This window comes from Penicillium riverlandense (genome assembly GCF_028828495.1).
Source record: "Penicillium riverlandense strain IBT 135883 chromosome Unknown utg000003l_segment0_segment0, whole genome shotgun sequence".
NCBI classification, from domain to species: Eukaryota; Fungi; Ascomycota; class Eurotiomycetes; order Eurotiales; family Aspergillaceae; genus Penicillium; species Penicillium riverlandense.
This window is the reverse complement of record NW_026643196.1, coordinates 2,884,040-2,895,522: the sequence shown is the minus strand read 5'-3', so window position 1 is coordinate 2,895,522 and position 11,483 is coordinate 2,884,040. Positions and strand designations below refer to the sequence as shown.

The following is an 11,483-nucleotide window of genomic DNA, read 5'->3' as shown; positions in this document are numbered from 1 at the left end:
AACTGAATGGATTATTCAGGCATCAGTCCGACACTAACCTGATTCGGAGCTAGCGGGCCCATGTGACTGCTTATATAAGGGAGATTGTTTGTCCGCCCGAGGTGATTTGAACATCTTACCCAGTAATATTCTTGTATATCTCTATGGCTACTAGGTATACAAGATCTATTCAATATATATTTCTCTGAGCACGTCAGAGGCGACACGATCCTACCTGGATAAGGCTGCAGAGACCGTGCAGTGGACGGCCGATCCAGGATTGCCAGGATTGCGCCGGTGCAACCGATCGACTCTTCGCAGGTGCAAATCGTGATTCTAGCAGAGCGTATCGCAAGTTTAAACGAGTTTGCAACAGACTGTCCACCTCCTGCTAAATAGTGCGGCGTAACTAGTGCAAAGCCCGGTCGTTAGTTAGCGCCCCTCATCTCGCTGCGATCAACAATTACTAGTGCTCGAACGCCCCTCACACGGTCGATTGCCTCCGAACGCCATCATTGGCCACTGTTTGTTTGCAAGCCGGGTGAGTGACCCGCCAGGAGCCTAACAGCATATTATGGATGAACCCGCCACTCCGACTCCTGAGGTGGGGGGTGTTGGTTGGGAAGAAATTCCGGGCTAATTCTGATCCAGACCTGCTTCCCTCGCGCTAAAGGATCGAATTCATTCATAACTAGTCTGCGGCTCCATCTGATCGGTCGCGGTAGTTCGTTTCCTGCTTTTTCATCATACATACTCCCTCCCCGTAATTCAAGATGACGGACGTCTCGCTGTCTTTCACAGACAACACTATTCTGGCCTATCTCCACACATTGGTGGCCACCAAGCCAGGACTACCTCATGGACAGCCCGTCTGCGTGCTGACGGGGCACAATGTCAATGACTCGGAGACGCTGGTCCAATTGGCAGCGGACCTAGGCCCTCACATTGCCGTTTTGCAAGTCGCCGCAGAGCTCATCAATGACTGGACCGACGGGACAATTGACCAGCTCACCTATCTGGCAAGGAAGCATCGGTTTTTGCTGTGGGAGGGAAGCAAGATGATGAACTGCACCGTCGACTTTACAGCCCAGATCAAGGATTCGCATGTCGTGCGTAATACCATGCGCGACCTCATCCAGAAGAAATATACCAAAGGGACCGTAAAGTTGGCGACGTGGTCAGGTCTCGCGACCTGCTACGCTCCCGGGATTGCTGCTTCACAGGCAGGAATGGACATATTGATTTCCTCGCTCAGAGACGCAGCTCGGGACACCGTCGCGGCGACGGTGAAGAACATCCAAACAGAAATCTCCGCCGAGCAGACGGGCAGCGGATCCTCTGATGACGGCACCCCGGAGGAAGCGAGCACGGGTAATGTCCAGCAAATCGATTCCTGGGAAGAACTAGCCGCGAACAACCTGGGCGTGAGTACGCGCAAATTGTCAACCATCTCGCTCACCCAGACGATCACCCAGCAAACCGAGACCATCGACGACGAATCCAAACCGAGTGCGGATCCGCGCCTCCAAAAACTCCTGCAGAGCCGTCTCGTTGCAGCAGCTGGGGATGGCCCCCTGCCGCCACCGCTGCTGGCACGCGGCATGGTGTACATCATGCCTGTTTCGGAGAACTCGTCCTTCAAGTCGGAGTATCGCCGGGTTTCGATCGAGTCAGCACGACAGAACCAGGACTTTGTCTGTGGTTTTCTATCCACCGAGCCCTGGTTCACCAGTGGCCGTGGAAACGATCTGGTTGACCTAGACTCAATGGACGAAAAGGGTCTACCGCTCCCTGTGAACAAGCGCTCGCCCGAATCTACCTACCTAGAGAAGTCGCACTCGATGGCTCTGTTCTCACTTGTACCACCACAGCTGGGTGTGGGTGTGCCTATGGAGGACCGTGAAGACACACAGTCTCAATATGCATTCAAGCTGGAATCCATTATTGGGAAGGCCATTCAGCTTCGGGAGGTCAACTTGAGGAAGAGAGAGCTTGAGAGGAAGAACACCGCGGAGAAGCCGGGGCTGAATATCTTGCATGTCCCAATTGTTTCGCTCCCATGAGCTGGATGTGTGTCCGCTATGTCTAATGATGCCCTGTTATTTTGCAATGTGACAAACTTTTCCTTTTTCTTCTTCAGGTATGATGAGCCGTGAATGCCGTTATACTTCATTAGTTCGATTCCTAGCGCGCTTTATTGCTATCGCTTGGAGATTCACTAGTGTACTTAGAAATTAAGCCGTTTTTCAGGCCATTCCTTGAACTGTTCCATCACTCCTTAGCACTCAAAACACCTAAAATGCATGTACTTGATTTGAGGCAGGATCTCGCTGCCTGGAAAACAAGGCGCTCACGGCAATCCAGAACACGTGCCAGTGCTGAGTCACCATATCAACAGTCAATTGAGAAAGAGACGACCTGCTCTTTCGATTCTTGCACTGCTCGGATCTTACTCATTTTGGCTTAGACCAGTACCACCGAATGACAAAAGTACTCATCGGTGAGTCTGTTCCTGAACAGAAAATATGCTAGAGTTATCTGCTCACACAAAAACATAGGAAAGACCCCGGCATTCAGCTTTTGTCACCTCAGATGGGCTTTGTCCTTAAAAGCCCGTTATAGGGACACTCTGAGCGCTGAATCAGCGAAGAACCCTCAGCCATGGGCTCAGAATTCCCTCCCCTGCCCCAGGCGCAGAGCCTAGGAGCTCGGATCACAAGTGTAGCGCTCCAGAGTGAGGCAGAGAGTCTGTTCACCTCACTTCTGGGTGATTCTTGCGCTACCGGGACGACTGTGACCAAGTATACGAGCACGGTCGTGGAGGACGGCGACCTGGTCATTGAATACATCAATGATCACGGTGGTCCGCCCTCAAAGGCCACTATTCATCAGTGGCAGGTGAATAGTAAGGACCTAATACAATCCAGTCCTTACTTCCGGGCGTTGCTTGATCCAAGCAAGTTCGCAGAAGGCAGACAATTCCACGAGCAGAAGAAGACCTTTGAATCGATTTACGCCTCATCCTCACCTAACGCAATGATCACTTCTGATGACGAACCTGAGATCCCGGTCGTTCAAATTCCCACGGATGAGACCACTCGATTCGTCGGTGTGGACGCTATGGAGATGTTCTTCCGTATACTCTGTATGGATTCGCTTACAAGCGAAGACCGTCATTCCTTCCAGGATGCACTGCGGATATTGTCTCCTGCGCCGATTGCTAAGCTCATTGAAATCGCGGATCGATTTAACTCGCCCGAGGCGGTGCGAAAGGCTCTTCACAGCATCAACTATCGTTTTGGCAACAAGCGCCCCGCCTTCTTCGCTCAGTTTCGGGCGTGGGATTGGAAGACAATGGCCGAGGATCGCATACGGCAATATATCTATGTTTCCTTGTTTCTCAAGCTGTGCAACTGCATCCAGGTCAGCTCGCATGCCTTGGTAGTTAGAGGCTCTCAGTCCTGGGTCGACAGTGGTCCGGAACAGCCCGCTCCAACTTGTGGGCGATGGCGCTATCTTCCTGATGGTGTCGAAGGTAAGGTCTATTCATGTAAACGCCTTGTTGGTAAAGAAATACTAAATTTCCAACAGAGGAGTTGTACTACCGCCGTCAGTGTGTCATGAACACAATCACTGATTTGCAAGCGCACTTCCTTCGCCTCTACCGAGCCCTCGATGACCCTAGCCCTCCGAAGCACCTTTACACAACTGCACCACTCATACCCTCCTCTACGCATCAAATTCAATGCCGTGGAGGCCTAAGCAACTCCCGAGAATGCGATATCTTCCAGCTTGGCCAAATGATACGTTTCTTTTCTATGCGATCCAAGACGATATTTCTAGGATCTACTCTCCTCGACCCAGAGTTCGACATTGAAAACCACCAAGATGGACAGACGAACACCAAACCACCATCAGATATCACTGGAATCATCGCTTCTCTCAAGCAGTACCCAGACTACCAGATCGACACTAACCACTCCGGCTGCGGCATCAGACGACGCTTTCTCCCAGCCCTCGAATGCATCGAGAAGTACATAATGGATGGCCGTGGCCTGCTAGGCATCAACCTGTCTCCCATACCCCAGCACCTAATGACAAAGGAAGCGTCGTGGTCATATTCAGCTTCTACTTGGACCCATGAAGCCACCATTTCCCACCAGGGACTCGCTGGTGTCCGGCACCTGTTTTTCAGCAATACCATACCCGCTGCGCCACCCGAGCACATATTCGACGATGCCGGACGCATGGTTTTCTCAGCCAAGAAACGAATTTGGGAAGCCTGAGAAGCATAAGACAACCCCTCCAAATCTCCCCACCTCGTACGCTTACCAAATACTGGATTCCAATTCCTCCCCTTCCCCCCCCCCCCCTTTTTCCCTTGAGCGCGCACATTATCACGCGGCACTTTGCCGCAGTGGAGAAGAAAGAAAATACTTGTGCTCCACTCAGCCTGTCGGCGCTGAGATAACTTTACGGTGCTACGAAATGATGATGTTATGTCCTATTCCCCAAACGCATATCCACAAGGACCGGTCTAGACCCTCATGCAAAGCCAGAGTGCTGTTCCGGGTGGCCCGTGATCTGGAGTGTCTGGATTTAGGCTATCTGGGATAGGGATTTAGCTTGCTCTTCTGCATGTGTTGATGACATGGATGAGGAGGAGGAGGAGGAGGAGGAGGATACCAGATGCATATTCGGTGCTTGATAGATTGGAGATACTGGCGCTGTTGATTTGTGAAGACTGTAACATATCTTCTTTTTTCTTGTTTGTATGAATACCCACTTTAGATGACAGCTCTGACTGCAATGAACATGCCGATTTACCTCTTCCTTTGTAGCTCTTAGGAGGAGAAATATTCTTTGGACGTAGATGCAGATGTAAATTTATCTTTTTCCTCTTTAGAAAAGAAGCATTCTATTAGAAAAATATCGATGAACACAGCGAACAGATAACTTTTCCTCTGCTGCGCCTCTACGACCAGCTGCAATGGCAATTCTGTTTCTTTTGTCCTTTTCATCATCATACAAGTGAAGTGCAGAACACAAACAAGGGAAATCAGTCTTGGAATCATTTTGAACTTCATCTCATCCATGCTAGGCACACAGACTGCTGTGTTTGGTATAACTTTTGTGTAGCCGTTCTTTCCGTCTTTATCTTTTTGATTTCACCTTTCGTTGTTTTTCCTTCTTTCCTGGTTGCTTTTTTTAGTGTACCTGACCAAGGTAATCCCAATCAGCAAACAGGATCACCCCAGAAGTAGCCTAAATCAAGATCCAGGTTGGGTCCCGCCGGGAAGAAAGAACCCGTAATCTGGCCAGCGGCCGGGTCACAGGGGAAGTAATCATCGTAGGAGCTGCGTCCAGAGCCGGATTTCTCCGGCTTCATAAATTGATCGAGCAGATCTGACGGCTCCAGGTTGTAGGGCACATCCGTTCCTAGGGAAGTATCGGACTGGTCCATTGGTGGGCAGGCGATGTAGTCTAGCTCTGCGGCAATGGCGTCAACTGCGGTGGCAGTGGAGGTAGGTATGGTGGAGGCAGGATCAAATGTGACGAAGTCGTCTTCGTCCGCAGCGGTGGGGAGTTGGTCTTCAATGAGTGCAGCGGGATCAGTCGCGTCTGCGGCATCCAGGACAGAAATTTCCCGGACCTCATCGCTGTCGGGGAAGTCGCTCATGTTGATACCAACGTGAGGCGCGAGCCTGCGCAAGAATCCCTCACACAGCTTCCAGGCTCGCTTGGAGGCCATGTTTGTCTTGGACAGAGCAGCCAGCCAGTCCAAGGATTTCTTCGCCGCCTTGAGGACCATGCTGGCCTTCTCCGGGACATGCTGGACCTTGAGTGCGAGCTCCAGCAACAGAACGGTGGAGGTCTGCATGAGGTAGTGGAGAGTGCACCACCACGGCGACATGCGGTATAGCAGCGCTGCGTCCGGGGTGTCCGGGAACAGGGTCAACATGTGGCATGCGGCCTCGACACATTCAGCAGCGGTTTTGCTGCAGAATTCGTGCGTGCGTTCTCCCTCTGGGTGCGAAGAATCCAGACGACACAGACATGGCCGGGCGATGCCGATTTTGGTGCTGTAGAAGAGAAATGCCAGGCCGATGCGTTGGCTGAGGGGACACTGCGATGTCTGCGTCGAAGTGAAATCGTAGGCTGCGGGCAGGTTCATGAACCATGAATCGATCTCGAGCATCAGGCTTTGAATGATAAATTCCGTGCTGGCCCAGGGCGACTGCTGTGCCTCGGGGCTGTAGAGTTTGACCGTCATCCGCTTCGCGATAGTGGTCAAGGAGGTTAGTTGTAGGAAATACAGTGACATGCATGGCGGTAGACTCCTTAAGTAGTCTGCTCTGTTCACCTTCGTGTCGGACTCGGCCGGTGCAGTGTTCCCATCCGACTCTGCAGACGAGTCCAGGCTGGCTGCGCTGTTGCTGTTGGCCGAGATTCGGTCCAGATGGTTTGAGCCACGTCCCGCTGTGCTGATCAGCTGGGCCACTTCGTCCCTTTGGAAATCACATTCGTCAAAAGGAACAGGTAGCGGCGTGGTGCATGAGCTGTCGATGATGCAGGATGGCCGTCCTGTTATCACGGCGAGGAGATGCTCGAGCGTGTACAGGGACCACCACACCCGGTAGCGTATCTCCTTGGATGTGTCCGAGGTGCACATTCCCATGTTGCGTAGATGCAGGCCAAGAGCCAATGCACCTCGCACTGCACCACCGGAAAGCTTCCAGGCTCTGGACAAAACGAAGTTGTGAGCATGGATTTGACGCGAAATTAGGGTTGCCGACATACCGATTGATATGGCCGCATGCAATCAAGTAGAAGGAAGCAAGTCCTTCTACCTGCAGTTGCTGCAGATCAGGATGGTTCAGCAACTGATCTTCCAAGCTCAGAGCCATGGCCCTCGAGAAATAAATCTGGTGGCCCTCCTCGCCTTCTTTGAAGTCTGCATTGGTCAATTGTTCATATTTCAACGCGATTGCGAATATCAAGTTAAGAATCGCCAGCCACTTATTTCCTGGTTTCAGTGATGGTTGGCTGAAGAAGACTTGAAACTGGGAAACAAAAGTCGATATTCCAATTATTGGGAACGACGGATGCACAGATGTCAGATAGGAATTCAGCAGTTTTCCAGCTGCCTCACGCGAGGGAATTTCCGACGTATCGACGTGCCCTGCATTGGGGATTTCCAGGTCATCAAGATAGTAATTCGAAGACGCTACCCAAGGGTCACCTTGACTCTCAGGGCGCGGCGTCAACTTTGGGGAGGGTAGGGTATTTTCATCGGCGTTGCTCGAAAGGGCCGTTGACCATGCGTCGCACTCACTGCTAACCTCCTTGCTCAGCTTCTGGAGCCAAGTGATCTCGGAGCTCTTTCCAATATATCCGGTTGCTCTCGCGGTCTCGTCTCTGTTGAAGTCTTCTTCGGTGTGGTCCACCAACTCCGGAGGCGCGACTGAGGACGATCGAGAAGGCGGCGGCTCAGACCCAGACCTCCAAGAGAGCTTTCGATCCCCCATTGCCGCAACTGGGGCGTCGGGGTCCAGAGTAAGGTCTGGAGCTGAATCCTGCTCCCATCTTAGACAAGGCTCGGTTATCGGCGACAGGGTAGGCTGCCTACCACGGCCAGAGCAATGTTGACGAGCTGCTCGTCCGAGACGCCAAATCGATTGCTCAGTTTTCTGATAACGTCTTCGTATGCCTGTACCTTTGCGGAAAGACTTGCCAGTTGCCTTTTTCCAGGAGAGGCCGAGTCAACTCTTCAGCTTCCCAAGAATTGGAGCGGTGCCGCCCACCTTTTGGACTTTTCTCTTTTGCCGTCAGTATAGCAGCAGATAATGCCGGCTTCCCGGCAGTTTCGACACCCAGACTTGTCCCCGGTGCATTTTGTCTTCCTCTGTCTGCAAGACTCGCACGCACGGCTGACATGTCGACGGTGGAATCTGCCTGGAGAGGTGAACGCCGACTCAGCTCCTTCTGCGAGGCGCGGAATGGCCATCTTCTTGGCCCCCAGGTCAGACTCAGTCCGCCGGAGATTAGGCATCTGGCTCTCCTGTTTTATAGAGTGAGCAGGGGATTGAGAGCATAGAGTCCAGACAAGCAGACCGGGCTTACCACGCTAGACAACTGATTGCATGTATCAACATCCGCGCAGGACAGCTTGAGTAGACTCTGCTGTTCATTCCATGACGGGAATTGGAGATTGGCCATGCTGAAACATGCAAACACTATATCAAGTCACAAAACAATAACTTCTGGCAGAATTTCAGTCAAAAGATGCAGCTCAAACTACAGCTTCTTGATTCTAAAACTCACCTCAGCATAGTAGAGCTTAGTGCTTCTGGCATTGGCTCTCACCAGAAAGCAGGTACTGCGTCTTTTATCCAGAGGCCGAGGTTCCCGGGAGATCAGAATAGAGATGTCAGGCGGGGGAGGGTAACCATGGGGTTTATAAGAAGTCTAAGTGGACCCAGCCTATAAACAGGACAGACTAATTCTCAAAGGGATAAAGGATATGTGAATTCAGACAAGATAGCTGGGTTTGGGTCTGGACCTGGACGTCTAGAGTCTCTTCTAGATTTGGTGATGACATCGGATACCGACATACGAATTGGCCACCAAACATAATCCAAAAAGCGCTCACAAGTGCTCATAGTTCAATTGCCAATTTGCGTCACTTGCCAAGAGGCGATTCGGGGGCGTCTTCATTGTGCGGAATTGGACTGCTGATTGAGCACGCGATTTGCCATCAACCATACCCTAGCGGAGACGCTGCATCAGATTTCACGTCAAATGCCATCAAGCATTGGCCCAACCGCCGTTTCAGGGACCTAGGAACAAAGTCCGTCTGCTTCGTGGTTGGATTTCGGTTTTTAGAACCGACAGACTCTAGGCCCCGCTCGAGCGACCAGACTTGAGAGGTCATGGAAAAGAGATGCTGGAGGTGCTTCAATAGGATAGTTTCAGTCCTATCAAGCTGAGGACTTTCCCTTGTCAGTACTTTAGCCTATTCGGAAACACCAATTGGAGCACCGTAACCCAAAACAAGCCCACCTAGGTCATAAAGTGGAAGCATCTCTGCGCTGAGAGTGTACCACCGATTGCAAAAGGTCCAGAACGTCAACAAGTGCTCAATCTGACGTTGGCATGGCAAGCCCGCCCCTGGGTGGCGCGGCCCTGAACCCATGTTTTGACAATGCTTAGCTCAATGGCAAAACCAATCAAGCCAATCCATGGAGAGCGAGCGAGGTACAATAACCTTAGGTTCTCTACAAGGTGGAAGTGGCAACCCATAATGTTGACGTCGGGCATTACGTCGCAATGACCAGGAAGGTGATAACGTTTTAGTCCGTTCTTTGATTGTTATGTCTAGATACAACTAAGATTTTGTCGAGGCTAGACACAGTCTGTGAAGAAGAAAGAGGCAATGGCTTGGAAAAAGAGAATCGGCTAGCAATATCAAAACAACCCACAAAGCCGACCATTAGTGAAAGGAAAACCAACTCTATACACCTTCAGACCCAAGTTTTAATCAATCAGGAAGTTCTCGGCAACGCTCTTGATGTCCTTGGTAAACCCGGTAGTTTCGCCTTCCATCTCCAATAGGGAGACGCTGGTGACATCGACATCAACGAAGGGTTGGGTCTTTGAGAAGCGCACGCTCATTGGGAAGAATTCGTTCTCATCGCCGTCTGTCGACTCAAACTCAAAGCTTCCTGACGGGTTGGATCCATCGACAACGCCCAGATTCCAGTCGAGGCTGTCCCCGGAGACCTCATAGATTGCATCAAAGCTGGACACCGCGGGCTCAGTCGCGCCGAATGGGATCGTAACCACAACATCCCGTAGACTGTCCGTGCCACTGAGCTCGTACTCCACGGTCACAGTGGTCGAGTCAGAGCCCTTGTTCACCCACACCGTGAAGGTAATGGGAAGAATATCGGCGTTGTCGGACCCCGTGCTAGCTACTCGCCACCGCAAGACGGCAATCATATTGTTGGCAGGGAATCGCTTTGAGGTATCCTTCAACTGGATCGCCGACGAGTTGGTGAACAAGGCCTTGTCGACATTGGGATGCGTCCGGAACTGAGCATTGTGTGTGGCGTTTGCCCGGAGGTCGAGTCGGATTTTTGCGAAGGAGGGGTCGGTGATGCGGAGCTGAAGGTCACCCTTGACCTCAAACGACTTCAAGGTACCCTCGCGAGTGAGCGAAGCCGAGATCTGCTCGGCAATCGTAATCTGGACAGGCTCCCGGTCCGCAGTGAGTGACTCGCGAGCAGAAGACGGCTCTTGCACGGGGGTCGAGATCTGTGGGGTGAACAACGGACTGGCCTCTTCTTCGGGGCCCAGGTCGCCCCGGACCTTTTCGTAGATATCGGTCGCCTTGGACTTCTTGCCAAGTTGCATACCCTTGCCGCGGGAAGGAATGGGCCTAAAGATCATTTGCAGTTAGAATCAGTTGACGGAACAATCTCGAATAGACATACTTGGCGAACGACTTCTTCTTCTCCGCCTCATAGGTATCATAAGTATCCGGCACAGACGGGCGGGAGGGAGGTGTGTAGACGGGGTAAGAGGGAGTCCGAGGTGCAGCACCACGACCAGCGCGAGCAGCTTCCTTGCGCTGCATCTCCAACTGCTTAGCCTTCCGTTTCCGCTCTTCGCTGGCTTCCAGTTCTTTGTTCTGTCGAGACATGTTAACACATCATCCTATCCCGTGATCTGGATCAAAACATACGCGTTCAATGATCTCCTGGATTCTTTCCTCATGACTCTCCATCTCTAGGAATGTCTTAATCTGTGACAGAGAAAGATTCTCCCGATATCCCAGCGTCACCAATTCATCGAAGGCGCTCAGCAGCTCAAAGGCATTGCGCAGAATCTCCCGCTCATCCAAGCTCTTGCAGATGCTGGCGGTCACTTGCGCAAAGAGGTGCAGGCTGTCGATGTCTTGAAGGATGTTCGATTGGCGGTTGGTGATCAGGACAATGTATAACTCATCCAATGGCTGGTACACGAAGCGCACGTTGTCCTGCTCGACGGTGGTGTGTTGGGTGCCTGAATCCGCAAGCTTGGGGAACGAAGCCAGCAGGGCCTCAATGCGAGACCTAGAGATTTCTCGGAACTGGCGCGAGAGGACAGCCTTGCCCCCGCGGGTACATATCGATGCTGCCAGAACGACCTGTGGTGCGGGTGGTGGTCAGTCCAGGGCTCACCCCACGTATTCGACAAAACAAAGCATACCATGGCGACCCAGCACGAGAATCAAGGAAAGAGAGTGGTAAGCAGAAAGACACAAGCAGAGCAGATGAGCTGTCTGCAATGGACAGCGACAAGTGGTGGGGGTGTAGAGAAGTGTCGAGCCCCTTGTAATCGGTGTTGATGAGGTGAATCAATCAATGGTCACTCTGTTCTCTTTGGCCTGGTCCGTGCACGTGCCCTCGCTTAGTCGTCAACTCTTTTCCTCACGCGTTTCGTCTGCTTTCAACCATTTC

The 11,483-nt window shown here is 51.9% G+C and overlaps 4 protein-coding genes across 4 annotated transcripts; 2 read left to right on the top strand and 2 right to left on the bottom strand.

The window, feature by feature from the left end:
• Window positions 1-752: 752 nt before the first annotated feature.
• N7474_004832 (uncharacterized protein) lies at window positions 753-2,042 on the top strand (the record flags this gene model as incomplete). The annotated part of the gene is made up of 1 exon (XM_057196247.1): window positions 753-2,042. The coding sequence occupies one exon, from the start codon at window positions 753-755 to the stop codon at window positions 2,040-2,042; it is 1,290 nt and encodes a 429-aa protein (XP_057053643.1).
• A 598-nt stretch (window positions 2,043-2,640) lies between these two features.
• N7474_004831 (uncharacterized protein) lies at window positions 2,641-4,265 on the top strand (the record flags this gene model as incomplete). The annotated part of the gene is made up of 2 exons (XM_057196246.1): window positions 2,641-3,514; window positions 3,571-4,265. 2 exons carry the CDS (start codon window positions 2,641-2,643, stop codon window positions 4,263-4,265), a joined length of 1,569 nt encoding a protein of 522 aa, XP_057053642.1.
• Window positions 4,266-5,215: 950 nt separating this feature from the next.
• On the bottom strand, window positions 5,216-8,032 carry N7474_004830 (CeGAL family transcription factor; the record flags this gene model as incomplete). Its single annotated transcript, XM_057196245.1, has 4 exons — window positions 5,216-6,722; window positions 6,781-7,556; window positions 7,610-7,690; window positions 7,916-8,032. 4 exons carry the CDS (start codon window positions 8,030-8,032, stop codon window positions 5,216-5,218), a joined length of 2,481 nt encoding a protein of 826 aa, XP_057053641.1.
• A 1,484-nt stretch (window positions 8,033-9,516) lies between these two features.
• N7474_004829 (coatomer subunit delta) lies at window positions 9,517-11,235 on the bottom strand (the record flags this gene model as incomplete). Its single annotated transcript, XM_057196244.1, has 4 exons — window positions 9,517-10,420; window positions 10,476-10,672; window positions 10,727-11,170; window positions 11,233-11,235. The coding sequence occupies 4 exons, from the start codon at window positions 11,233-11,235 to the stop codon at window positions 9,517-9,519; spliced, it is 1,548 nt and encodes a 515-aa protein (XP_057053640.1).
• Window positions 11,236-11,483: the final 248 nt, after the last annotated feature.